The 26,882-nt window shown below is 55.1% G+C and overlaps 9 protein-coding genes across 9 annotated transcripts; 5 read left to right on the plus strand and 4 right to left on the minus strand.

The window, feature by feature from the left end:
• Positions 1-1,473: 1,473 nt before the first annotated feature.
• On the minus strand, positions 1,474-3,246 carry MFIFM68171_01520 (L-lysine 2,3-aminomutase; the record flags this gene model as incomplete). Its single annotated transcript, XM_071056942.1, has 5 exons — positions 1,474-1,773; positions 1,829-2,379; positions 2,437-2,624; positions 2,684-2,850; positions 2,944-3,246. The coding sequence occupies 5 exons, from the start codon at positions 3,244-3,246 to the stop codon at positions 1,474-1,476; spliced, it is 1,509 nt and encodes a 502-aa protein (XP_070913043.1).
• A 1,178-nt stretch (positions 3,247-4,424) lies between these two features.
• Positions 4,425-6,325, plus strand: MFIFM68171_01521 (Major facilitator superfamily domain-containing protein; the record flags this gene model as incomplete). The annotated part of the gene is made up of 7 exons (XM_071056943.1): positions 4,425-4,507; positions 4,591-5,069; positions 5,138-5,464; positions 5,541-5,643; positions 5,708-5,910; positions 6,007-6,085; positions 6,163-6,325. The coding sequence occupies 7 exons, from the start codon at positions 4,425-4,427 to the stop codon at positions 6,323-6,325; spliced, it is 1,437 nt and encodes a 478-aa protein (XP_070913044.1).
• A 4,119-nt stretch (positions 6,326-10,444) lies between these two features.
• On the minus strand, positions 10,445-11,134 carry RPB7 (DNA-directed RNA polymerase II subunit; the record flags this gene model as incomplete). Its single annotated transcript, XM_071056944.1, has 3 exons — positions 10,445-10,699; positions 10,752-10,832; positions 10,886-11,134. The coding sequence occupies 3 exons, from the start codon at positions 11,132-11,134 to the stop codon at positions 10,445-10,447; spliced, it is 585 nt and encodes a 194-aa protein (XP_070913045.1).
• A 1,136-nt stretch (positions 11,135-12,270) lies between these two features.
• On the plus strand, positions 12,271-13,007 carry MFIFM68171_01523 (DUF962 domain-containing protein; the record flags this gene model as incomplete). Its single annotated transcript, XM_071056945.1, has 3 exons — positions 12,271-12,303; positions 12,407-12,490; positions 12,546-13,007. 3 exons carry the CDS (start codon positions 12,271-12,273, stop codon positions 13,005-13,007), a joined length of 579 nt encoding a protein of 192 aa, XP_070913046.1.
• A 926-nt stretch (positions 13,008-13,933) lies between these two features.
• Positions 13,934-14,628, plus strand: MFIFM68171_01524 (uncharacterized protein; the record flags this gene model as incomplete). Its single annotated transcript, XM_071056946.1, has 2 exons — positions 13,934-13,973; positions 14,129-14,628. 2 exons carry the CDS (start codon positions 13,934-13,936, stop codon positions 14,626-14,628), a joined length of 540 nt encoding a protein of 179 aa, XP_070913047.1.
• A 535-nt stretch (positions 14,629-15,163) lies between these two features.
• On the minus strand, positions 15,164-16,109 carry MFIFM68171_01525 (GPN-loop GTPase 3; the record flags this gene model as incomplete). The annotated part of the gene is made up of 2 exons (XM_071056947.1): positions 15,164-16,003; positions 16,062-16,109. 2 exons carry the CDS (start codon positions 16,107-16,109, stop codon positions 15,164-15,166), a joined length of 888 nt encoding a protein of 295 aa, XP_070913048.1.
• Positions 16,110-17,399: 1,290 nt separating this feature from the next.
• SAM2 (methionine adenosyltransferase sam2) lies at positions 17,400-18,729 on the plus strand (the record flags this gene model as incomplete). The annotated part of the gene is made up of 3 exons (XM_071056948.1): positions 17,400-17,492; positions 17,546-18,211; positions 18,268-18,729. The coding sequence occupies 3 exons, from the start codon at positions 17,400-17,402 to the stop codon at positions 18,727-18,729; spliced, it is 1,221 nt and encodes a 406-aa protein (XP_070913049.1).
• Positions 18,730-21,313: 2,584 nt separating this feature from the next.
• Positions 21,314-24,265, plus strand: MFIFM68171_01527 (Cep57 centrosome microtubule-binding domain-containing protein; the record flags this gene model as incomplete). Its single annotated transcript, XM_071056949.1, has 2 exons — positions 21,314-22,111; positions 22,166-24,265. The coding sequence occupies 2 exons, from the start codon at positions 21,314-21,316 to the stop codon at positions 24,263-24,265; spliced, it is 2,898 nt and encodes a 965-aa protein (XP_070913050.1).
• Positions 24,266-25,126: 861 nt separating this feature from the next.
• mtd1 (Methylenetetrahydrofolate dehydrogenase [NAD(+)]) lies at positions 25,127-26,269 on the minus strand (the record flags this gene model as incomplete). The annotated part of the gene is made up of 3 exons (XM_071056950.1): positions 25,127-25,210; positions 25,272-26,004; positions 26,070-26,269. The coding sequence occupies 3 exons, from the start codon at positions 26,267-26,269 to the stop codon at positions 25,127-25,129; spliced, it is 1,017 nt and encodes a 338-aa protein (XP_070913051.1).
• Between the last annotated feature and the right edge of the window lie 613 nt (positions 26,270-26,882).

Below are 26,882 nucleotides of genomic sequence, written 5' to 3' on the forward strand. Positions count from 1 at the left end.
ACTCACCGCCATTTCTCGGGTCGAAGTTTCGGTGTGTTTCTCCCTGAGCTCCGTGTAACGTCCATCCCCGGTCTGTATTCTGTACTGTGTTGAAGCAGGGCCAGGCCGTTCTCTCTTTTTTTCTAATGTAGAAGCTGGCCTTGGGCCCGAGGGGTGGCTTCCCAATGTTCCTCGTTCGACTTTGTGTTTCCTTTCAAACCAGGTATTAGGAAACAGACGAGCAGCGGGCATATGCGAGACAGAGGCACGGAAAGTGTCTTGTGTGACCCAAGGTCGACCGGCCTCGCATTCTGCCCAACCTCGGATCGTGCTGCCAAGCTACCCCTTTCGTTTACCCGGGGGAGGTTCCAACAGTCTGCAACCGATGTTTGGGGGCTCAATGCGGCTGCCCATTTAGGCGACTCACGGGCGCTAGTTGAAGCTTGGGGTCCAAGGGCGTCAGACAGCGTTGCAATATGTCTTTGGGTATACACCGCTCAGCTCCCACACTTCATCCATCGAGCAAGTGCATCGAGGGTCCTCTGTAAGAACCACAGACACGTGAAGCGCTAGAGGGCGCAGTACATCGTGGCAATACAGAGCCTCGTCTGGGAATCCGCTGAGTCGATAACTTTTCTCCTTTACAGAATGAGGAGAAAAAGGAAAAGGAACCATAAAATATATTACTATCACTTTTGATAGGCGAGTTGCCGAGGTTAGGCAAAGGTAATAAATATGTTCAAATATGGCTATGCTTGAAGAGATATAGTCAATTCATGAGAGCGATGTTGGAACAACATGATATAGTTGGAAAAAAAACAACAAAGAGGGATGCAGACAGAAGGTTGGTATAAGTTTCTCACGGTTTTCGTAGGTTGGCAGTGAGGTCGGCCCGATGGATACCTAAGGTAGTGTGCAGTTTGTCTGTGTCTTGGAGTTGTTGCATTTAGTAGAACGACTGGTACCGAGAGGGTTTCAATCTGCCTTGTGATCACGGGGTCTTTGCTGGATGCAAGAGTTTGGCAGGGACTTTGACAACGGGCCCAGGCATGTGGCAGCCAATCATAACACGGCTGCCGAATTCAAGCATAAAAGTGCCCCGCCAGCCAAGATTGGAGGGCGTCTACCTTCGTTCAGTACACTAGAACGGTTTAGCTGACGACATATGCACTCTCATACAGTCCCTCACCAACAGCTTCCGAAAATGATCGGGATCCTCTCCGCCTCTGACGTCCTCCTGAACTAACGTCTCGACATTACAAAGCCAATTTTTTTTTTTTTTTTTTAATTTGTTTTATTTTTATCTTTCCCCCCAGCCAGCCATCATTCAGGACTACGCCAGTTACGCCCAACCTCAACATGAGAGCACCAGTCTGGAGTGTGAACAGCCGGCTGGGGACTAAAAGAACTGGGCCTTCATACTACCTAAGCTAAATTGGCCGCCCCGCTTGGCGCTCTCATGGACTAACGACTACAGAAAGCATTCCCTGGAATCTAGAGGGGCGTATTTCCGGGCAGCGAGTCGATGGGGTCGTAATACTCGTACACCTTGTTCTCTTTGTCGCGGCCCGTGACGGCAGGGGCCGTGTACGTCGAGATGCCCGTGGTTCGGTCGTATGACTGGTACGAACATGCCAGCCTCTTTCCGCCGCCCCCGGGAAGGTCGACGACAAACGAAGGCATCATGAAGCCTGCAATCGAGCCCCGGATCTTTGCCTCCAGGTCCAGGATGGTTTGAAGTGGCGTCCGCAGATGCTCAACTCGCTCGACCATGTCGCATTGGTAGACATAATACTGTGCCTCAGTCAGTTGCTGAAATGCCAGCCAGAGATCTTACAGGGCCACCTACCGGGAAGATCTTGTTGTCGGCAAGTCCGCGGATCAATGCCGACATGGTCTCCACGTCGTCGTTGACTCCCCGGAGGAGAACCGTCTGGTTGCGCACCATGACGCCCTCCTCAAACAGCTTCTGGCTTGCGGCCGACGAGATCCACGAGATCTCGTTCGGATGGTTGAAGTGCGTGTGCCAAGCCACGGCTTTCCCAGCACGCTTGGCCTGGTTGGAAATGTCGATCAGCGCATTCACCCATCCGTCAGACTCGTCAAGCACTCGTGTCGGAGCGACCGCGAGCCCCTTGGACGCGAACCGGAAGCGCTTGATGTTCGGCATGCCGATCAGCCGCTCGCCGATGAGCCTGAGCTGCTCCGGCTGCAGGTAGTACGAGTCGCCACCCGAGACGACAATGTCTTGCAGACCAGGCTGGCTCTCAATGTACGCAAACGCCTCCTCCCAACGCTTGCGGGTTGGTTTGAGCGACGCTTTCGTCACAGTGTCGGTATCTGCTCCCACCGCATACGAACGCGTGCAAAACATGCAGTATGTCGGGCAAACCGAAGTTGCTGCCGCACGTTAGCCGAACGTCGTACAATCCGGGATGAGGCAGACATCCGACTTACGAAGGAAGAGTGCCTTGTCGGGATACCGGTGCACGAGGCCCTTGACCGGCGAATCCGCCTCCTCATGGAGAGAATCAAGGACGAGCTTCGGGTGATCTGGCACCATGACTGACTTCAAGGGGAGGAATTGGCGAATGATGGGGTCGTGCCGAGGGTCCATCCAGTTCACCCGGCTCATCATATACGGCCTACCAAGCATCAGCAAACAGGAGCGCGGTCCTCGGCCGGCCTCGCCGGAGTCACCCACGTTATGCGAATGGCCATAGTGGCAGCAGTCACGCCCTCAAAGACGTCCTTGATAAACTCATCGCGAGTCTGCATCCGTGTGCCAGACTTGTCGTACGGTACCTCCTCGGGGACAACAGCCTGGAGAAACTTGAGCAGTTTAGGCGTGCCTTGTACGGTATTGGCGACCTAAGGAGCAACGACAGAAATAAGTATAACTCATCCATGGGGACGTTGGGGGCCGGGGTGGGGGGGTTGTTGGAGGATTACGCCCAGACTTACACTCCAGCGATAAGAAAGGAAATCAGCAGCAGAGACGTTTTCCCACAACGGCACCTTGCGCCAGAACTCGTCACCCTGCGGCATCCCGGTCACCACCGGGCGAACCGTGGAAACCGTGCCACGAGCCGGCGTCTGGGCGAACGGCGGCGGAATATTCTCGGCTTCCTCGGGACCCTTGCGAATCTCGGCGACCTGGGCCTGTAGCCGGGGGAGTGAGCCGACTGCTCGAGCCGAGTGTAGTTTGGGGAAAGCCCTCGGGCCGCGGCCGAGTGCCCCCATTTTGGGCAGCAGAGACCGCATCATGTTGATGTGTGATCGAGTTCTATGTCCAAGCAAGTGTCGAAGGCCTGTCTCTTGAGTGTTGGTGGGTGTATACGTAAGTGCTGTTTGAGAACTCAGAGCGTGGTCCTCGAAGGGGTTGCTCCAGTGAGACACAGAGGTTCCGAGTGGGAGACTCTGCCGTGGCTTCTTATACTCGCCTACGCCAGAGTCATCTCATTCACCTGAGAGCTTGACGAGGTCTGTGGGGAAGGCGTTTGTCGCAGTGAATTACCCAGTTTGGTACCATGCGATATGGTCATCCTCCGCTCACTGCAGTTGGTTGTGGGTCCTTGCAGTTGGTCCCAAAGATGTTCCGTGGCAGGAGGTTGCGTGCCCACAGTGAAGTTTGGTCAGTGTGGATGTCCCCAAGTGAAGTAGCAAACGGCGCCCGAGATCCTTCCTAGTGATACCAGTTGTTAGGTCATTAGCGGTTCTCGGTCCCCAGCTTCGGCCTTTTGATCCCATCACCAGGCCAATAACATAGCCTCTTACTACGTTAAAGCGCGTTCAAACGCAACCAGCCGAGACACAGGGCCCACGCCGATGCACTGGTCTTTTTGCTTTGTCACCGCGTGCCTGGATCCATGTCAGTCTGTTGGGGTTCTTCTCTGATCGTGGCGGGCGGAGCGCGGAGTTACCGGATCCTAATCCTTCACCCGTTTGGCACGCACTATACCATGTCTCACCCAGGGGTCTGCGTTACAACTCCAACCAACTAGGAAGGTATTGTTTGTTGCCGCCCTCGATCGAGGAGCCTTTGCCACAGGCCTGTAAAGCCGTCATCTGCCAGCGGCGTCAGCAATGGTTTCGTGGCTTCACTTCCGTTGATGCCATCGACCGGGAGACATGGTTATATAAAGCCTACCAGTCGCGGGGTTCCCTATTGCTAGAACCTCGAACGCACCACTTCCTTCTAAGAGCCAACGGGGTGATCCTTGCTAACCAAGCACTTGCTTCCAGCCTGCTAAGTTGCTTTATCTTCGAGACACTCAAAGGTTGGCGTCTGGTCCAATACCACTTTCACAGAGACACCTCCAGAGGCAGGGCTGTTCTCGGCTCGACGGCCTAGGTTTCCGGTGGTGCGCTGTCAAGATAGTACAACCTTCTCCGGGCCTCGGTCGAAGGTCGAGTTAGGGTCCTCTTTATATACCGATTCGGCCATGATTGCTCGTCAACCCCGGACCGACTCACGCACCAACACACACAAGGACCCATCTGTGCCCAGGCAAGTGTATATCCACCCGTATGCAAAGCGGGGGAAGCATCCCAATAAAGAAAATGAAAATAAAAAAAATGATAACTGACGGATTTGCCTCTTTGCACTAGCGGTGGGGACCACGAGCTGTTGGACCGGGAGTTGACAAAAGAAACAAGAGCCGGCGCTGAACCGGGCACCGGGGACTTGGAAGCTGCATATGGCAACGCTCCCGCAAGCCGGCCCAATGGCTCCACACCATCGTCACGGATCGATACCGGCTGGAGACCCTGGAAGGTCGTGATTGGCTGCTTCTTCCTGACGGTTCCCATATATGGGTTGTTGAGCAGCATAGGGCTATTCCAGACGTACTGGCACGAGCACATGCTCCACGACCACTCCGAGAGCGAGATCTCGTGGATCATCTCCATATTCGGCTTCCTAGACTGCCTGTTTGCGTCCCCCGCAGGGATCCTCTTCGACCGTTACGGCTCAGCCTGGCTGCTCCCGGTCGGCAGTGTGGCATACATCGCTGCATTCGTTGGCCTGGTGTTCTCGTCAACGTATGGGGAGCTCATGGGCTGCATGACGGTGGCTGGCGTCGCTGCCGGTAGGTAGATCATTCAGTAAGTGGCGTCGAGGGCACCCAGGCTGACAAATGGGGGGGTGCGGTCATAGCGATTCCTTCCACGATAGCTTTCAGCGTCGTGAGCCAATGGTTCAGAGATAGGGCTGGCATTGCGACGGGGGTTGTCACCCTGGGTGCGGCTCTGGGCGGTATCTTTTTCTCTCTGGTCCTCCAGGCTCTCTTCGCGAACCTCGAATGGAAGGCTGCATCTCTAGTGCTCACAGCCATGCTAGCAAGCTTCTTGCTGGCGGGAAACGTATTGGTCGAGACAAACACCGTCCATCACACAGCGCATGAAGGTGGACGCCCCGAGGGGCCAAGGTTATCAGGGATGTTGCGATCCCCCAAGTTCTGGCTCGTCGGCTATGCCATTTTTGGTGAGTGTTTCCGGTCCCTCGGACAAGCCTCGTGGTTTTTTCATGGCCTAATCACCCCACCCCCCTTTCCACGCAGCCTACGAGCTCGTACTCTTTATCCAATGGGGCTCGATCCCTTCATACGCGGTATCTACCAACGCTGGGGACGTCCAGTTCTATTTGATGATGTCGTACAACATGTGAGTCGAGCTGCTTCTGGTCCGGTGGCGTCTCACTGCTGATAAGAATGTCGCTGGGTGCTAGCGGTGCTGTCGTTGGACGAACCGTTCCCCCCTACCTGTCGGATCGGAAGCTTGGCCCGATCAACACTATTACTATTATGAACATCTTCACGTTGCTCGTCGTGCTGGTGATATGGCTTCCCTTTGGCGCGTCCTCGACACCGGCACTGTTCTTCACAGTTGTGCTCATGGGAATTGGCACCGGTAGCTTCGTCCCCCTTGGCGGTACGGAACAGCACCTCCCATCCCACCCACCTACCCACCCACACGCTTTTTCCCTACCGACGCAACGGTACAACGGCTTTGCTAATGCTATCATAGCTTCGTGCGTGAATACGCTTTGCACTCCACAAGCCATGGGAACGTGGCTCGGCTCCGCGTATAGTATCGCCTCGTTTGCGTAAGTAAGCCTGTTTCGGTTTGTCCGGTCGCCCGGGTTTAGGTGCATTTGTTGACGCACAAGCACACATACGGCAGGACCCTGATCGGCAACCCATCGTCCGCAGCCATCCTTGCCCGATACAAGTCAAACGGCATGGTTGGCTTCCTCGCCGCCATCCTCTTCTCGGGGCTGATCAGCGTCGCCGCTCTTCGGTGGCTCTGCCATGGACGCCGGTGGATTTTCAAGGGGAGGGTTTGAGGATCGGCCGTTGACAGCCTATTGGCTGTCGCGGGGACTCGTCGCAAAGGTGAGTTGGGCATGCATGGGGGTGGGTAGCACAGCGAAACAGGACACGGGGACATCATGTGCCTCCTGCGACCGGGGAGCCGCGATAGCAGACATGGCAGGGCCTGGAGCGGAGCAGCCTTGGTGTTCAGAAGCCGTCCCCGAACGGGACCGCTTTTACCCCCCCTGCAGGATCTGTTGCTGCTGATTGGTATGGAACGTCCGTGGTTAACATGGGCGGCAGGGCCAAGGCCCTTTTGCGGAGGAAACAAACATTTTTGATGGAGGTCCGCTTTACTTGGTTTTCATGAGGGCCGAAGCGGTTTGCTGGGCAATGGACGCAACAAAAAGAAAACGTCATATGAGACATGGCGGGGGGGCTGCGATCCAGAATTGGTAGTGCGGAATATTTACTACTTGCGTTTGTTTTCCTTTTCCGGATTCCGGCTCTAGCGCGGTGATCTGCGTTCCCTGGTTACACAACAGACCTCGACTCATGGGTTGGGAAGAACCTATCCAGTAACTTACCGGCAGGCTGTCATCCGAATTCCTTCTGCTGCCCTGCCGCACCCCGCGGCCTAATCGTTTGTGATTGATCGTATTTTCCTTGCCGACTCGGCCGAGGCTGCCGAGAATAACGCACAATAGGTTGGCTGACTCCGTCGCAAACATGGCCGGACTATGCATCGAGGTGTCTCAACATCGTTAGTTTTCATTATGTCTAGCCTGACAATAGTCATCTGCGTTTTTATTTTGTTCTTTGTTTCTTGGCGGCGGTCTATGGGGTCATGATGATGGGATACACCGCAACCTCGAGAAGCAGCCTACCTCGGGGCTTGCATGTCTCACAACATGACCGACGGGGAAACTGGTTGGGAGTCTTGTGGGACGCCGGAATGTTTGTACCATACTGCCAGGGCCCGCTTCCGGCTTCACCCCTTCCCCGTCCCCCTCAAAAAAAAAAAAAAAAAAAAAAAAAAACAGCCTGCTGGGCACACTGTACTGTACTACGCGTATGATCCATGCATGTATGTACCCCATACCGGTAGGGACCACGGCCTTGACCGGTTGGGGGTTATTGTTGTTGCCGGTTCTTGATTGGTATGAGCTGGACGAAGATGGCCATCAAAAGAAAGATGCTTGTCAAAGATAGACGCTTACGTGCACATACATATAAGTAATGTAGCTGGAGAAATTAGCATTGCATGTGCATGCAACCACGAGGCACGCGAGACAAGCGCGGAGGAAATAATACCAAAAGCGTGGGCGTGATGCTCAGCTCTTCTTCCGCCGGGAAGCATGCCCAAGCGGGCCGGGCCAGGGACTTCCTCCAGTGCAGAATGCGTATTACACACTGACCGCATTAGCGTCCTTTGTCTTTTCCTGTTCTCCCGAGTTTTATTTCCTTGTCAGTGCTAAGTAGTACCTATTAGAACAAGCCGTCGTGGGTTTACCTTTCACGCTTCCTCTCCGTCCCTCGTCCTTGCAGGAAAGGACCATGCGTTAACGCACCGTAGTAAGTTTAGCCACCGATTTCCAGTGAATATGTGGGAGGGTGATACCCTCCTTCTTTGTGATCGAGGCATACTGCCGATACGGTGTGTACGCATGAATAGAGAGGCGGCTGTTGACCGAGACGAGGCCGGGTTTGTGAGCCAGCTGGTATATGCTCGCTGTGATGGCGGCTGCATTGCCCATCATTTCCTCCCAGTTGTCCGAGAGGGAGAAGGCTGTGCCGCACGCCCAATATTTACAGAGATTGCGGTTCTTGACTTGATGGTTTCCTCCGCACTGTGGTCCCCCTGTCGTGTTGTTAGCACCTAGGCTCTAAATGGATACCAGGGAACGAAAAGGGGAAATTCCGCGTGGCTTCAAACGCTCTTGTACTGTATCATATGCATGCAGTCCATGGCACGGAACCGGACCGCGAGAGACACGTGAAGCGGAAAAAACGTGGTCCTGTATGGCCGGACATACCTCCGTGTCTCGGTTTGTGCTGTCTGACTGGTGTGATTAGGGGAAGGTTGGCGTAGGGGGGGGGGGGGGGGGGCGGCAGCTGGGGCAGTGACATCACGAATAGTACAATTGACCCGTTGGGGCTGGAACATGGGGAGGGAGCAAGCAGGAGGAAGCAAACAAGACGAACACGAGGCTGATGAGTGGGCATGGCAGGCACATGCTCCATGACACCGCATACGCGCGGAACCACGAAAGGACAATAAGAATCGAGCACAAGAAATGGTTCTGTTCCAACATCGGCATTTTATGCAGGATGAAATGGGCAGCTCTCCGAGATATTGGGTGTTGGTGATGGCATCACCAGGGGTGTAAACACGCCCTCAAGCCTCGCCGATCGGAATGCCCAAAAAGACTTCGGAACACGCGGCTGTCCCGATAATATGGAATGGAGCAGACAAGGGTGGCGGTATCCACATGCGGCTGGCCGAAAAACGCCGCGTTTCTTGCATGAAGCCCATAATCGACTCGTCCAAGATCAACATCGCTTATCGAAAGCCAACTTTAGCGGTGAGAACGGCCTAGTGGGAACGCTGCATCTGAGCATGTAATGATTCGCTAGTTCCTTTCCATGGCGCTTTGCCCCACTCAAACCATGGGATTTGGTGCTGCGCCGGTGTTTCGAGAGCCGTTGTTGCCGTGCGACAGCGGCCTGGTGATGGATTTTTGCTCCCTGCATTTGTCTGAGAAGCACGTTGAAGAGCCGTGCATCGGAAGCTGAGGAGGACAGCCGGGGCCTCGAAATATGGCGAGCCTGGATCCGTCCACGCCGTGCCTGGGAAGGAGAGTCGGGAAAGTTGGCTTCGTCGAGTCAAACAACCCCGTGCCTCGAAATTGACAACCGTTTCTCAGTCTCTTTCTCCGAGTAGTCTGTCAATGGGTCGCAGCGCTAGTTCTTTCTCTCTTCTCTTCTTTCCTAGCTTGGGATTGGCTTCTTCGGGGAATTGAACATGTCCAAGGTCTTCGGCCTGGTAATCTTGCAACCATCATGTAGAAATCGCCCTAGTAGCCTCTGCTTTCCGCCTCATCGCTATGTACCCTTTTAGGAACCGTCTGCAGCGGGATGCTGCGCCCTTCTTCCGCTTGACGGCGGAGTAGAGAAGTGAGCCCGTGGGATAAGATAGCTAGCCGCCCGAAGCCGGGTCTCAAGAGCCGTCGAATGACTTTGACCGTTTTGGATGTAGTATGAGGCTCGAAGTGGGCGCCATACTGGGCGAGGTCTTCCACATTGCCGCCTCTTGGTTCATCGCTCGAGCACGAGACGAGCTTACCCAAGGGAGAAAGGCCCAGGGCAGATCGCCAATGCAATCCCCCCGCGTGGCCAAATGTTAAGAACACCAGTCAGACGGGAAGCGACAGTGTCTGGTCATATATGAACGATAGAACCTGTGGGGGCATCGTGGGTGGGGTTGGTGCTGCTGGTCATCCTTGACACGCGCACTCGTTGTGCTGCACTTGGAAGAAGAATTGGCCAAAAGACCGTAGAGGATATCGTGGAAGACATGGTCGTAGACTAGGTGACAAGTGTACTCTATGAGCGAAAATAAGTAGGAATGTGGGATCCCCCGGGATTAGACATCACACTAGACTTGCCCTAAGTCCAAAGTTCGGGCCAGAGCATACAAACATTCGGGGAGAGAAGATCGTCTACCGACATTTTGGGCAGTGGACAGATACGCCTGGCGCGCTAGTAGATGGCACCGCGCAACTCTTAACGCAAATCTTAGCTGCATCATTGCCGTCCGGGCGACGACATGATTTTCTTCATCCAACCATGACTGGCCGAGCACCGCCGCCTCTATTTTATCCATGCCCATATGATTCACTCTTGACACAGACTCTCCGCTGGCCGCTCGGACTCTTGGTCTCCACTGCACCCGAGACTTCGGCCTGGAATTCACGACTCGAAAATCGTGACCCGGGCAATCGTGCAAATACACGCCCTCAGTCTTCGACCAGCAAGCGGTGAAGTCTGCCGCTTGCGTCCAGGGCAGGATGCTTCGCATGAGGTAAGGGTACCTGTGAAGGGGGGCGGCGGGCGATCGGAACTCCCTCCTCTGGTTCCGTATCAGGACACTACGCCTGTAGGCATCTACGATTGCGAGCATTGTCAGTATTACAGCGATTCTCGAACGCTATGCGCTCAAGAGCCTGAACGTACCCAAGGAAATCGCCGTTGATGCTGCCGATGGCCCACATTTCCCCAACCTCTGTTCGCAAACCGATGATTTTGGCTCGCACATGGGTGCCCGGCTCAATCACCCAGTCGGCGTTGTTGGTAAATTGCGGCGGAGCCGCTGTAGGATCCCATTGGATCTCATCGGGCATTAACTGCCAGGTACGTTAGCGATGCTGCTGCCACAGTTACGTGTGGGAAGCCTACATGGGACGAGACGAATAAACTCAACGGCCCAGCTTTGGCAAAGAAGCCGTGCTGATTGACCGTGTCGACGATCGCATCGACCTGGCTACGTCAGCAGAGGTGCGTCGCACTGCAAGACACGGCCCAGTATTTACCACTTCGCCTTTGAAAGGCCGCCAGACGACAGCCCGATAGCCCACCGTGAACTCGGCCAGACCGCTCCCGGGAAGAATACGCCCCTCGGAGACGTCGAATGTGTCCATGATGGCAATAATATAGTAGTCCCCCGCACATGTCCCCTCGACGTCCTTGACCAATTTCGTCGTGACCAGCTCGTGCATGTTCCTCCCGAAGTATGACGGGTGCAGCGTGACGCGCCGCTCGAGGTTGTGGAGGAAGAACATATTGCTCGGTTACTGGGCGCAAGCGGGCTCCGAGGTCGCTCGTGGACGATCTGGATAGCAAGAGTCGCGAGTTGTCGAAATTCGAGAAGCGATCGCCGAGAAAGAGTGCAAGCGCACCAGCCCACTCAGCCCACTTGGCCGCCCTCCCTGCTGGGACAGAACGCTACACAGTAAGGCAAGGTTGCGAAGCGGGAAGACGGGCCCCACCGTCTTTGATGTTGCTGGCGGGCAGCTCGATCGGGTTCACTTGGGACGAGGTTCCGTGACGCATGCAGAAGAGGGAGGCCGCGACTTCGGGAAAATCGATGGACGGTCGCGGCTTGATTAAGGTATTGGTCCATGCACAACCTGCAGGAACCACTTCGCTGCTTGGCCTTGGCATCCCCCTGCGAACCCCCCCCAGTCCCAGTCCCAGTCCCAGTTGCCGGTGCATCGCGGGCTTTCCTAGCAGACAAGCACTTCTGTAAATAGGTACCGTGCATACACGCATGTACACGAGTACCTGCACCGAGAGCTATTTCTCGTATTACTGAACCCAACCTTGGGCTTGTACAGTACTTACCTAACGCCTTTTCTTTAGGCCCAGATGGTGCTATTGTATTGTACGCCTCTTCTGCCGCGCTAGACATGGCAAGGTACTACTAGTGGCCTGGAGACCGATAAACACACAGATTAATACCGGTCCGAAAAATACTTCAGCCCTGTCCGGAGTGGCATCGTCGAGCTTGAACAGACCCTTGAGGTCTCTCTTGCGCCCCGTGGGGTCGGGGCCCGGCTCTCCCTGTTAGCGACCCCGCTATCCGAGGCACAAAGTTTTAGCTTGTCCCCAGGTATTCCGTAAGCTGATGGGTACCCAACGCGCCGTAAATTGGCCAAACAACCCGTCATCAGGCCATTGCACGCCTGACAGCCGTCATTGTCCCACCGCCTGTGATCAGGATATTCGTCGCTCTCTCGTTCCCAACTGCCGCAACTGCTTCAGAGTTTTACTGCCAATCACGTCGATCCGGTTTCTGTTGGCGCACCAACTCGAATAGCGCTTGATTGCCGAGTTTAACATCCGTCCAAATCAAGCCGGCCCCATCCTTTCCTCTGTCCGCCAGACCGTTTTTCTTCGCAGATCCTTGTAACTCACCATGTCCCTCGACCTGGAAAAGCAGCTCACTTTTGTAAGCCAACCTGCTAAGAATCTAACCGACACGGCCGAGTTCATACCACGGCGTTCCAGGTCCCACGTTGCACAGCACAGAGGAGCTAACTGTGTATCCGCAGTATGGTGCTTACCATCATAACCATGTGAACGTCGTTATCCACATAGTCTGCGTTCCCTTGATTCTGTTTTCAGCATTTGAGATTGTACGCGACCCCTTTCCTGACCACCTGGGACATGCCCTAATTCAAGCCGGCGCAGGCTTCCAACTATGGGCCATACTTCACATTACCCCCATGGCTCCAGATACCTTATCTCGAGCCAAACCTTGGGACATTTGCAGCCATGACGTGGGGCGGCCTATACCTTCTCCTTGAGCCCGTAGCGGGTGGCGCCCTGGCACTCATTTGCCTCGGTGTGGCAGCCGGCACCAACTACCTTCGCCAGCAGGATCCGGTTAGCACCACCCAGACCGCGATAGCGTTGCACATCGTATGCTGGTTGTTGCAGTTCGTGGGTCACGGCAAGTTCGAGGGCAGGGCCCCTGCTCTGCTCGACAACCTGTTTCAGGCCATCTTCCTAGCCCCGCTGTTCGTCTGGCTCGAGCTCTTGTTCATGATCGGGTACCGACCTGAGCTCAAGAGGCGTGTTGATAAGGCTGTTGAGGTTGAGATTGCAAAGTTCCGGGCACGAAAGGACAAGAAGGCTGGGAATGCCCAATGAGTTATTTTAACCGGCTATTGTTAACCGTGCAGGCAGCTCGTTTGGCATTGCATATGACCCATAAACAACCATTGGGAAATGACCCCGAGTGCACGAAAGGTCTTCGCGAAGCACAGCACATAGGGCACCCTCCATCAGGTTGGAATAGAAGAGGTTCGGGCTCAGAAGGTCGGGATGGATCTTGGATCAACAGGTGAATAATGAACGATTTGAAATATAAAGCTATTGCCAGGCGTTGTTTTCACGGTCGCAGTCATCAACTCAAGTCCTTGGGGCCTGTTGGTTCGGACCGGTATTTAACTGCCTGTGGACTACATGGTTATCACAGGGAAACGTTGGGCATTCCTTTGTGGATAGGCATCAGTTGTACGATTTTGTTAGAAGAATACAAATAGCGGGGCGTATCCATATCAGTTAGCACTTGACCTTCAAAGGGAGCCTTCACGCGAGCATGAGCTTCCTTGGTAGTTGATGTCCCACAATGCATCTAGACATGGGCACTGGCATCCGAACAGATGAAGTTGTGGAACTAATTGAGAGATGTAAACCAACCAATCAACACCTGAAAAAAAAAAAAAAAAAAAAAAAAAAAAAAAAAAAAAGGAGGGAAGAGGGAAGAGGGAAGAGGGAGGAGGGAAGAGAAGAAAAAGAAAACGAGACAGCCACGTACAGCTTCATCTGTGCATTGGTTTTGCGGCCCAAGGTCTACAGTGAGTCCTGTCAGACCTGGAGTTGTGGCTGCCACGACAGGGTGGACACATCATCCACCGAAGCATTGATAACACTCGCCCGGCGTTTACCTCAGCTTATCTTTTTTGTCTCGCGTCTAGGTGCGCTTCCCCCCACGCGCATCTTCCCGAAAAGCCAAACAATCCAAGACAACCAGTGCGCCAAACCCCGACGCCTCAGAAACCTCCCGTCAAACAATGGATCTTCCAATACACTGGACGTTAGACTTTTTGAAAGGTGCGCCATCTTTGTCGGCCTCCGTCTTCCGGGTCGCTCAATAACCCACCGCTTCCGTGTCCGGGACTTCCATATCACCCCCCCCCCCCCCCCCCCCCCCCAAAAAAAAAAAACGTAACACTTATCACTTAACGAGCTAACGAACCCAAAACCAGACCTCCTCCCCCCCGAAACCCTCACCCACCTGCACGACCTCCAAGCCCGCCTCCTCGAGCCCTCCTCCCCAATCCACCGCTTCTCCGCCGCGCTCTCCTCCCTCGCCTCGGCCATGGGCCCGGTCCTCAGCACGGCGCTGGACCGCCTCGTCGCGCTGCTCTCGGCGTCGCCGAACGCGGTGGCGGTGGCGGTCCTCCTGGTGGTCGTGGTGGTGGTGCTGCAGGTGCTCAGCATCGTCCGGCGGATCATGCTGTTCTGGACGCGGCTCGCCATGCGGCTGCTCTTCTGGTCGGTCGTGGCCGTGGTGGCGTCGATGGTCTGGCAGCGCGGGGTCGCAGAGAGCGTGCAGGATGTCATCTACTGGGCCGGGAGGGCGGTCGGTTTGTTCGGGGGCATGGTGGAGGTCTGGCTGAGGGAGTACGAGAATGCGCAGAGGGGCGCACAGCAGCAGCAGCAGCCGGCAGGATATGGGTATCGGCAAGGGACGAGGGGAAGGTGACGGAGCTGAGTTGGGTTGGGTTTGTGAGATGGGCTTTGTGGGGATTGTTATTCCTATCCTATCGGGGGACGGCGGTACGGAGTCATGGGAGTACATAGAGGATCTCTCTCTTTTTTTTTTTTTTTTTTTTTTTTTGGCCTAGATTACCACCTGGGCAGGTTCACCAGAGTCTATATTTTGTTCATTGCAGGGCGCTTCGGAAGGGACTATCATGTCAAAACCAAGCGAGCCATTTTTATCACCAGACGCCATCGCTATGCATACATGGACTGCCTAGGGCTGCTGTCTCTAGGCGAGCGCCAAAGCAATCCAAAGCAAATCATTCCGAAATACCAATGCCAGCCAGACCCCCTTTTTTTGTCCTGTGTGATGCACCTCTTCCTCTCTTTAAAGACGCCTCAGTAATTTTCTAACCAACTCGGCGCCCCGTTGTACCTTCGCAGGTGGGTCGTCGGCCCGCATTTGAGCAGCCTCGGCCCAGTACCCTTACGCAGGAAGAACGGCGGTTTGCGGGCATACGATCGCAAATCCCCAATTACTCCTCCAACTCCTCCTCTGGCAGCTCCTTTGGCTCCTGTGCCTCATGGTACTGGATGCAGTCGTCGATGTAGCTGAGGATCGCCTGGACGCTCTCCTCGTCATTGCTGTCGAGCTTGAGATAGTTCACCATGCTGAAGCTCTCGATCAGGTTCGCAACGGCGGTGTTGAGGCGCTGAAACGATGTCCCGGACATGAGCGCATCCTTGTCTTTGGGATCGGCGCTGTGCACGTCGATGTTGACCCCGGCCCTCCTCCGCGCAGTAGCTGCCGGGTCGTCGTCCAGCAACGTCGTATCGGGTGTGATAAAACGCTTGAGATCCTTCTTGCGGATCTGGTCCTTGACTAGGTCCATTTTGCTCAAAATGTTGAGGTGCGGCACCTCCAGCATTATCATGGCGCTCATGGCGCTCAGCGTTCCGGCAAAGTACTTGGCGCGATCGACCACGAACGTCGACTCTAGCAGGTACGCCGCGCACAACCTGATATCGAGCGCGCCTGGCTGCGTGAGGAACCTGACCAGTGTCGGCAGGATGGGAATGTGTGTGTAGAGTTCGATCTGGCCGGGCATGTCGAAGATGATGAGGTATTCTTCAGTGAGCGAGTCGAGTGCTTCGGAAAGAAAGTCCAAGTTCTCCATGAGGAACTCGAAGCAGTAAATCAGACCGCCGTTGGGCCCCAGTTTCAGTTCGTCCATCACATCCTCGAGCGATATTAGGTCTTTGATATCGAGATCTGGCTGGTGCTCAAAGTGCTCGGCGGCTGGGTCAAGATTTACGTAGAATGCGGAACGCCGGTTCAGTTGAAGATGGGTAATCAGGCTAGCGCAAAAGGTCGACTGTGGGAAGAGCGGTTAGGTACGCTCGATCTAGACATCTCGGCCAAAGTCGACGTACCTTGCCCGCGCCGGCGGGGCCCATCACCATGACCCCGTACTTGCTCATGATTGGCGATTCTCGCGAGGAAGGTTCGGGTTGCCGAGAGCACAGAAGGTCGCAATTCCTCTCGGCGCGACAAGCTGCCGGAGCGGTTCGATCTTGTTTTCGGGATTCTGCCCCGTTGGGTGGGATGGTAGCTTGGCCCGTCATAAGTGTGGAACCAGGCTATGAACACACCCTCCTTTTCCCTATTCACATACCTACCGGCGTCTTCCACTAACCCTCCGGCTTCGTAACTTGCCCGACATATATATTACACATGTGTGTATATATTTTGCATGTCCTCTTTTCTTCTCTTTTTCATCCTCTCCTTTCCGTTTTCCATCTTTGTGTTTTCTCTTTTCATTTTCCTTTGTGGCGTTGCTCTCGTCGGCCGTTTTCGCAAGGCCAACGGCCCGGAGGAGGTATGCCGATAGGGAACGCAGGGGTTGGTCAATACCCTGTCAGGGGGGGTACCGCAGTGAGGGGACGGAATTCGGAGGGGGCAAGCAATGGCGCAATCAGTCGAAAAAAAGACAAGCCCGAAGTACTCAATACCCACTCGGCAGCTGAATAGTACCGACTCGTACAGAATATGTGTTTCGACTTGTGACAGGAGACTAGCCAGATCTCTCAAAGGATAATTAGGAGGATCGCAGAGCAAGGCACTCAGAGCTCCTTTACGGCTCAGGAAGCCTTTTGTAAACACGTCCGGTCCGCTTCTGGGCCCCGAGGTGATGTTGGTTACCAAAAAAAGGCCGGAGTCTGACGATTATTTTGTGCCGCTGGCCTGTGTCTCGGTGCCCAGGTACCCCGCCTTTCCGGCGTTTCCCATCCTGCGGTGAAAATTGACCAACACTCGGCCATTCTTCAGGAACATGCCCCAGAATTCCTCAAATACTCCCGCCTCCCCAAGAGTCTTTCTGCTTCCTCCATTTTCCTCAAGCGCAATTTTCTGCCCTCCTTTCCCATCCGCCCGCTGTTTCTAGCCAGTTTCCCTTGCTTTCTTGTTTTCCTTTTAACAAAAGGTAAGTGCTTCCACGGGGCTGGTTTTTTTTTTTCTTTTTGGAATCCAGCATCACCGGCTTGTCTGCCCCTCCTTCCACAGCGCCGATTTCCTTCCGGTTGCCGAATGGTTCCCCCCGTCCTTGGGGATGGGCTGCTTGAATGTTCTCGTACCAGAAGCCTTCATCAACCCCGCCGCCTGGCGTCGCGTCGCAAACGCCAGCTTCTTCGCTCACCGAGCTCTAACTTGATACTGAGCTGAAACAGCTGCTGACACTCGTCCTTTGCAGTCCCCATTCTCAATAGATCATAATGGCTCCCAACGGCGTCAACGGTACCAATGGAACGAACGGGAACGGCGTGAGCGGGTGGAGGCACTCGAACGAGGGCACCTTCCTCTTTACGGTAAGCCACGCAGCCACTAGAGGCGCATTGTCGGTGCTGACCGCCTTTGCCAGTCCGAGTCTGTCGGTGAGGGCCACCCCGACAAGATCGCTGATCAGGTCTCGGATGCCATCCTCGACGCCTGCCTCGCCGAGGACCCCTTGTCCAAGGTTGCCTGCGAGACTGCCACCAAGACCGGCATGGTCATGGTCTTCGGTGAGATCTCCACCAAGGCCAAGATCGATTACCAGAAGGTTGTCCGCGAAACCATCAAGGGCATTGGTTACGATGATTCCTCCAAGGGCTTCGACTACAAGACTCTCAACCTCCTGGTCGCCATCGAGGAGCAGTCGCCCGATATTGCTCAAGGCCTGCACCTTGACGACCGCCTCGAGAACCTCGGTGCCGGTGACCAGGGTATCATGTTCGGATATGCCACCGATGAGACTCCTGAGCTCTTCCCCCTGACTCTGCTCTTCGCACACAAGCTCAATGCTGCCATGTCGGCCGCTCGCCGTGATGGAACCCTGCCCTGGCTCCGTCCCGACACCAAGACCCAAGTCACCATTGAGTACAAGCACGACAATGGCGCTGTTGTTCCTCTCCGTGTCGATACCGTTGTCGTCTCTGCCCAGCACAGCCCGGATATCACCACCGAGAAGCTGCGCAAGGAGATCCTGGAGAAGATCATCAAGACCACCATCCCCGCCAAGTACTTGGATGACCGGACTGTCTACCACGTAAGTCGGCGGACTGGCCTGGATGTTTAAACCCTTTGACACTGACAACGAGATAGATCCAACCCTCTGGCCTCTTTGTCATCGGTGGTCCCCAAGGCGATGCCGGTCTGACCGGCCGTAAGATCATCGTCGACACCTACGGTGGCTGGGGCGCTCACGGTGGTGGTGCCTTCTCAGGCAAGGACTTCTCCAAGGTCGACCGGTCGGCCGCCTACGTCGGTCGCTGGATCGCCAAGTCTCTTGTCGCCGCTGGCCTCGCCCGCCGTGCCCTCGTTCAGCTCTCGTACGCCATTGGTGTTGCCGAGCCCCTGTCGATCTATGTCGAGACGTACGGCACCTCAGAGAAGACCTCGGACGAGCTCGTCAAGATTATCCGGAACAACTTTGACCTGCGGCCCGGCGTCATTGTCAAGGAGCTGGATCTGGCTAAGCCCATCTACCTCCAGACGGCCAAGAACGGCCACTTTGGCACCAACCAGAACTTCAGCTGGGAGAAGCCCAAGCCCCTCAAGTTCTAAGCGAGATAAAAGTGTCGCAGAAGATTCAACTTCTCTCTGCTGATATGATCTCGTTCGTCCTCGGACGTTTTTCCTTTAATCCCTTTTTTTCCTCTCATGGCATCTCAATGGATAAGCATTACCGGCGTACGGTTCTCAACAAACCTGGGTGGGCGGATAGACTTATATCCCTTATCGTTTCGTTTCTTTTTTTTGGGTTTTAGGGTTGTATGGTAAACGCTTATGGCGTCGTTGGGGTCTACAAGGAGAAGTTGGCACTGTTCGACCTGCTGTGTTTCTCTTTCTCTTCGGTTGACGAAACCACGTCTTGGAGTTCTTGCGATCAACAAAAAAGTGGCCGTGTCAAAGCGGGCGGGTACGGTGGCAGGCGTCTTTCAACAAAGACATTGCATGAGCCAAGAAGGCCAAGTTTTATGACATTGCGATACCCCATGGGGAAACGGCATACGAGGAAACGGACATCGGCGTTTTGGGGAAAACAAAAGAACTTCAACATCTTTTCTTTTCCTGCGTCATTCGACGCCGATAATGTCTTTTTGGCTTAGCGGGAAGGGAAAGGGGCCGAAGTTCAGGCCATAAACTAGTGAATCTGGAAACGAGAGGGGTGGTGGTACCCCTTGGGAAGGGCAAACGACAAGATGGGATCGGGAAGGCATTATCACGGAGTGGTGTAGATAATAGCAGCTGCCCGGTCCTCTTTGACACCGACTCGCGGCCTAGATCGAATCAATGTCGATTCGAAGGAAGCTAGAGTTGGGACTTGGTCATCATTGGGTATAGATTAATGACGAGGGAGTGAGTCTGCAGGTCCTCTCGGCATCACTTCGATCAATCGATGTCATGTGACTGGAAGCCATAAATAACCCTAACCCTTGTATGAGCACTAAGGTACCGCACCATTTGCGGGCCGCGCTTGACGCCGGTGCTTCTAGACGGGGGATTCGCATCGGGGTTACATGTAGCGATGCCGAGTTCGGGTTATTCGTATCGGATCCCGTTCGGACCCCGATTATTTGGCAACAACGCTGGTGGTTACTCTTGAGGCATGCGTAGTATATGTTCCCTGGATACCTTCTCTCGAGCTCAGACCACGCAGAGTCGGGTCATCCGTTCCGAGACAGTGAGCAAGCGGTGAACCCGTTGCCGCGCTGAAGGATTTGGACTTCTCTCTCGCCAATCGCAGTCAGCGTGAAATGCCACGATATGTGGATGACCGATTGGTCGAGAATTCGAAAATCTCTGCCTAGGTCAGGGGCATAATTCTCAGGTATCTCGAAATTTGCTGCTGACCAAAGGATCCATATGGTCCATGGATGGGCAAATATATTCCCTGTCGGCTGAGGTTTATCAATGCCCTGATATGGAATTGACGGAGTTTTAGTGCTTTGAAACGCAAACCGTTCGGGGAAGGATGTGTGTGGCAGTCTCGCTCTGTCCGTTCGGTGGTCGCCGCCCTCTCGAGCCGCTCTCGAGCAAATTTTCCTTGTTGCCCGTCTCTTACCACTTGGTCCCGTCAGTGAAAGATGCATCGAATCTATTCCAAGCGCTAGGGGGTGGAGACAGGTATTATCGCGAATCAAGACTCCCATCTTCCATGGTACTGAAGGCCGGACCACGAAGCTGGCGCTAAACCCCCCTCCATTAATGACTAGCGGACGTTCTACAAGTACAGGGGAATGACGAAAACAAAAAGCTTTTGGGCCGTTATAGTAGGGCAATGGAACCCATATTGAGGTCGCCAACAATCCATTGTCCAAAGCGTGTCTGGCGCGGGTTTTCCCATTATTCATCTCATCTTGTCCAGTTTGAACAAGTTAATCAGATGCCTGGGGCCTGCAAATCACAAAAAGGGGTCCCCCCGATCGATCTGCGCCAAAGAAATCAGGTACAGCATTGGAGCTGTGGGTCCCTGGCCTCTTTGGGCGGTATTGTGGCCCCCCACCTTCCTAAGCAGTGGTCAACTGTTGGACACGCCGAGAAGACCACGAGTCTTCCTGGCAAGTCGCCTTTTTTTAGCGAGTGGCAGACACCCCCCCAGCTCTTTTTAACCTTGCCGGCCGGTGGTGACGCGATTCTTCCGACTTCCTTTCCGTCGATGCTGTGCCGGCGGCCAACCATTCGCTCGAGATCGGACGCCATCTCCGCCCAATGACCGGCCGGCTCGTGATGTCCAAACCTTGACACGCACCAATGCGCTGTCTCCGGGAGCACTACAGTCAAGCGCAGCGAGGCCCGATCCGTGCTGGGATTTATCCGCCCAGTACCCGACTACGATAGCCCAGCCTGCCTGGTAATCCTTACACAGTATCCCCCCCAAAAGAGTTGTAATCCAGACTGAACCCCGCGGGTAATTGCGTCGCATTCTCGCTTCCCCCTTTCTGGGCCTCGGGTGGTACTGTACCGCAGAGGCACGCTACCTCCCCAACGGAAACCCTACATTCCGATTTGCTAGAGAAAAGCACGTCGCGGCCCTGATCCAGCAGAACGCGGCCTCCGAGGCCTGTGGGCCCGGCATTTCCTCGTCGCTTCCCACATCCTTCAACACAGTCCAGGCCGTCCAAGCTCGACAGCAAATACATTCGCAATGGCAGCCATGGAAGCTGCAAACTCCCATTATCACAATGGGCACCAACAGCCGGGCCCGCCGCTGCCCGCGTCGCCGACCCTCACGAACCCCGACATGATATTGCCAGACTACGGCCATAGCGATTCCCCCGATCCCGATCTTGGTGACCGCGGTCACACGCCGCTGGCGATGTGGAAGAGCGCGCAAGCCGCTGCGGCGAGCGCCGATATGCACCGCATGTTCGTCGCAACGGGCCTGATGCAGCCGGCCGATCATCCTTACGGTCCTACAGGGCCCATCACACCCACTACGCCCATAATCTACGGGAATGGTACCATGCTATCGGATATCGGGGAGGTTACGGAAGTGGAGAGCACAGTTGGGAGGCCCTCGCCATCACGGAACAAGTTCGTCGCGAGGAGGGCGCTTTCTCCGGCTCACGGAAGTGGGAGTGACGGAGCGCTCCGGTCGTCTCCGACGATTGGGCAGGCGGCCATGATCAAGAAGATGTCCAAGCAAAATTTACTTAGCACACGGGAACGCCGGTCGAGCATAGAGAGCGCCAGCACTATCACGACCGAAGAGCAAGCCCGAATGTTCGCCGACTTTGACGATTCTGTCAGCGTGGGTGACAGCGTATTTCAAGGCGATGACGAAGAGAGCCTCGCGTCATCGTACGTGGAGGGGACAGCGGCAGTCGAAACTAGCCGCCTAGGAGTCAAAACCAACAGTCTCGACCGATTGTCAACGTACTCAACAACTTCGTTGAGTCGGCGAGCGGAGGAGATTCTTGCCAACGCAAAGAAAAGGCTAACGGTAAGCTTGTGGGCTTTCGATTTCGTTTTTGGATGTTTCGCTAACTGCGACTAGACAATGGAAGGCAATCTAACACGGGCTCGAAGCTCGCTGAATTACACGTCCTCATATGGGTCCGACGGTTCTACACCGTCTCCGCCGTTCCAACGAGCTGCGACGGCCGTGTATTCGCGGGACGGTGATGTGGGCTCAAGTTCTTCTACTCCGAACCCGTCTCCGGGGCACGCCAGACTTGCCAGCGACATTGCGATGCGCAATGGATTGCCGTATCGAGTGTCAGCGCCGAGGTCGCACAGCGCGCTTGGTGCTGCTGGAGGCTACAGACAGCCGCTGGTGGCGTCAAAGAGCGCTGATCACATTCGCGCGGAGATGGACGAGGAGTCTGGTCGCTCTACTTACAAAATCAGTCCTGCCCGGGAAGATGGGCTGCAGCCACTAACGGAGGAGGAAGTTGCAAGGCTTGGAGAGGCAGACAGGGAGAGCCAAAACGCAAGGCTCGAGGCGTTTCTTAGCCCAACATTCGGGTCCTTCGAGACTGGCACCAACGTGAGGAGGTCTGCTTCGACGGCCCAGATGCGAGACATAAAAGACCAGATGAAGGATCTGAAGGGCAAGATTTCCAGCCTGCGGGAACAAGCCCGGGCCGACAGCGTTAAGAGGCACAGCCTGCAGAGCCTCCGGACTCCCAGCCCATTCACGCATTCGCAAATAGACCAATGGTATGCGGAGCCTCGGTCGAACCGGACCTCCCAAATCTCGACGAGCACAATTCCTGGAAGGAACCCGTGGAACGGCGAGGAGTCAAGTGTGGACGGGGATGCCAAGGAGGATGCAGACCAATCTAAGGATGGCTACGTCGATGAAAAGGGCGTATCTTACGATGTGGAAAACGGGGGACAAGCCGAACAATCCGCAAACTTCTCTCCCGAATCAGAGCCTTTCCCTGCCTCATCCGCTAGTGCGCCGGTGGTCAATGGCGAAGTAGGCGACGATGTCTCTGATATGCTCACAGAGAACGGCGATACGGAGGACGACTTCCACGACGCAGATGATCTGGATTACGAGAGCGAAAGCGGAGAGTCCCTCTACCACGACACCGTCCAACACCAAATCTCGCACGAAGACCGCGAAGACGCATTCGACTACGAACACTTCTTCTTGCACAGTGCCATGGGCACCATGAGCCAACAGCGGCTGGCAAGGCGAAGAAGCACGGAAAGTTTCACGTCGGAAGACTCAGTTGAGACCACCAAAGGACCTATGGTGAACGGTCATAGCCCCGATCAGTCTCGTACCAGGGCTCGCCGGAACAGCTGCGATTCGATATCTACCATTGCGACATTTGCTACTGCCGAAGACGGCAGGTCAAAAAGATCGGTGGAAAACTCCGACGCCGCCAGCATCCGCTCGCATGACACATTCGAAACCAGCTTCTCCCGAGTCATTCCGTCCGCTCAAAGTAACCGATACCGGTCCGGCAGCACAGCAACGGCCAAGAGGTTATCCTTTGGCGCTTACCCATCGAACAACAACAATAACAACAACACAACAAGAGATAGCGACGGCTCCATCTCCCCAATTGCTGAAGAAGGAACTGCCGGTGGCATCTCCCAACAGCGACGGCAACAACCCCGCCGCCACTCGGTCATTCACCGGCCTCTATCCACTTACAGCAGCTCCGGCTCCATGCATCGGCCCTCGTTCTCATCCTTCGACTCGGCAGGTACAAACCGCAGCTTCCCCCTCGTCAACAAACCGGGCGGCGGCAGCAGCAGCAGCAGCATCAAAGCCAACAGCATCGGCGTGCTTACACCCCGGGAGTCCCCCGATCAAGAGCTCAGGCATATCTCCAGCACACTGATGAGCGAGACGGTTAACGTCTGCGAGAAGCAATCCAAATCCGAAGCGGCCGCTAATGGGGCCGAGACAAACAAGGCGGAGGGGGTTGGTGGTAGTGACGGGGTCCATACGGGACCGCACCCGCTCCATGCGCTTCTGCGAGAGGACAAGTACCTCGTCGAGAGGATCGTTGCCAGCCTGGGCAAGTGTGTGTTGGGCCTGACGGAGAACGGGAGGGCTAGCGCCGAGAGCAGGATGTACAGGCGGCGGATTGACGCTGCGAGGAGGATCCTGGAGGGGTTGGAAGACGTTTGATTCGTTTACATCCCCCCCCTCCCCCCCCTTTTTTTTTTTTTGGTTATTGTTGTTATTGTTTTCTTGGATTTTGCGGGGTCTGGAGGCCGGGATGGCTGCTGTTGCTGTTGCGTTTGCCGGTTGGATGAAGACTATTAACGGCGTTCGTCCAAGAGGAGGTTGCTATAAAGCGATGAGATATGACGGTTTTGGGGGTGGGTTAGAGGCGAGGAAAGGAGAGGGGTGGGGGATAATTGGTAATGATAGATATGGGGAAAGGGGAGGGTGTTCATCTTGGAAGAGGTGGGTGTTGTTGGTTGGAGGACATTTGAGGAACTCTTTGTCTGACCCGAGCGGAGGCGGTTCTCTTCTTGTTTACTATGTCTTTTTTTTGCCAGGTCCACGGTTTTTGGATGGGTGGTCAGTTCCCCAGCGTTTTCAGGATCGGCAATTTTTCTATCAGGTATTTTGCGCCCACGTATTGTTTGGTTCGATACCCCTATTTATTCTTCACAGTATATAGTTTAGGTGTAAATAGCAATTAGATGGGAAGCGGCATTTGACAGTGACGACCCTGCCACCGGAAGGGGTTCGGGCAACCAAGTATCACTTGTACGTGCTGCTTTAAAGGGTTTCATAGCAAGCTATGCGATACGGGTATATTTTGCATCACGCACACCCATGCTGTGTGCAACAGCAAATTGTACGGAACAAGTCTACCGTGATGTCTTGTGTACAGTGCAATATGAGCTTGCTTGCCCCTAGTCTATGGGCACATGTCTACCAGGCCCTCTCTTGGCTTCCCTATATGCCGTTTATATGAATGACCGACGCACAACGAAAGAATACCGGGAAAATCAACAACTATGGACATCAATATCCCTAAGCATCGTTGAAGGCCTCAGACCTGGCTTTCTCCGCAGCGTCAGAGATCCCCTCGGGCCGCGGGCGGTTGGCAATCAGGCGCTGTTGCGTATCAGTGTCAGTTTAACCGCACCGCCATCAGCTTGAGAGACCAAGTACATACCACTAGGTTCCGCAACAGCACGGCAATCGTCACCTTGCCGACGCTCGGCACGTAGATGCTCGCCTTCTCCTTGACGGCGGGCCCGTCAAAGTTGCGGTAGCTTGAGAAATTAATGCACACGGCGCCGTCCCGGATCAGCTCGGTCGGCACCTTGAAGCTCTCGGTGGGGACGCCGCCGATGACGACGTCGCTGAGCGGCAGCACGTCCTTGAGCCCCCACCCTTCCTTGTCGTGCACCTGGTGGCGCGGGGCGCGGATGCCGCTGCCGCGGGTGAAGAGCTGCACGCCCGTGATGTCGACGCTGTAGACAGTGGCGCCGTCGTTGGCCAGCAGCGCGGCGAGCGGGCGGCCGTTGACCTCGCTGCGGTTGATGACGGTGATGGTCTTGCCAAAGAGGCGGTTGCCGTAGGCGAGGATGGGGTTGTAGACCTGCAAGTGCTCGAGCGTCTTGACGATGGCGAGCGGCGTGCACGGCAGGATCGACTTTTTCCGGTTCGTGGGCGGGTCGAGGAAGCGGATGTTGTGGTACATGTTGAAGAGGTGCGTGTGGCAGAGACCCTCGACATCCTTGGAGAGGGCGACAGTCTCTTGGATGTAGCGGTCTTGTTGTTGGTTGTTGGTCCAAATCGGATAATAGACTAGGATGCCGTCAACGGCGTCGTCCTGGTTCGCGGCCACGATGGCTTCCTCGAGGGATTCCTTGTCGACCTTGCGGAGATCGAAGTTGAAGCCGCTGCGAACATGGTTACAACTGGTCCGAGATACAGCTACGGTAGGGTGATGGAGAGTATCGCTCACTGTTCCTCACACGTTTTCTTGGACCAGTCTGCGTACTGACCGGCCGCCGGGTCATCGTTGGCCAGGAAAGCCACCAACGTGGGCTTGCTGTCAGAAAATTGGACGCTCGCGAGAGTATCCCTGACCTCCGCCAGCAGCTTCTTGGCTATTGTGTCGGCGAGAATAACCTTACAGGTCTTGGGGACCTCTTGCGACGCCATGGTGAACTGATATCTCTCGTCAATGCACTGGGGACTGAGCTGCCTGGCGGCAATATTAGCGGAGCTTTCAGCGTGCCGGCGTGTTCTCGAGATTGGGCATGGCTCCCCGACCCAGAGTGAGTATCAGGTAACGAATGCCCTTGGCGGCTGAGGAATGGGAAAGGAAATTGGATCATTCTCAGCGCAGCCAATGTCGGCTGAGAAGTGTGACTCGACGCGGACCTGGAAATACTTGAGCTAGAGAGGCAGTCTTACCCCGCGAACCCCCACTTACAGGTAAATTGGCAGCTTCTGAAAATCAAAGTTGAAGTAACAGGAGATGTGGTCGTGTCTATCCCAAGACAACGTAGTTCAACTGAGTCACCTCACTTGAGAATTTGACTCCGGGCTCGGATATACACCCTGGTGGCTTCCGGAGTTGTCTACACCGGCGGCTAGTCAGGTCCTTGCCGACTGCTTCTTCTCTTCTGCCGATGCGCGAAAATTTGGGGCGGGATGCCGCAACACAATGCTGCCCCTCTTACCCGTTGCAGTTTAGCCTGGCTTCAGCAAGCTGCCGCTCTCCAGCGATAGCGTCATAATCGCCCCTCACCGCCCAAGCCATTGGCTTTTA

Source organism: Madurella fahalii (assembly GCF_045866475.1).
Source record: "Madurella fahalii IFM 68171 DNA, scaffold_1, whole genome shotgun sequence".
NCBI classification, from domain to species: domain Eukaryota; kingdom Fungi; phylum Ascomycota; class Sordariomycetes; order Sordariales; genus Madurella; species Madurella fahalii.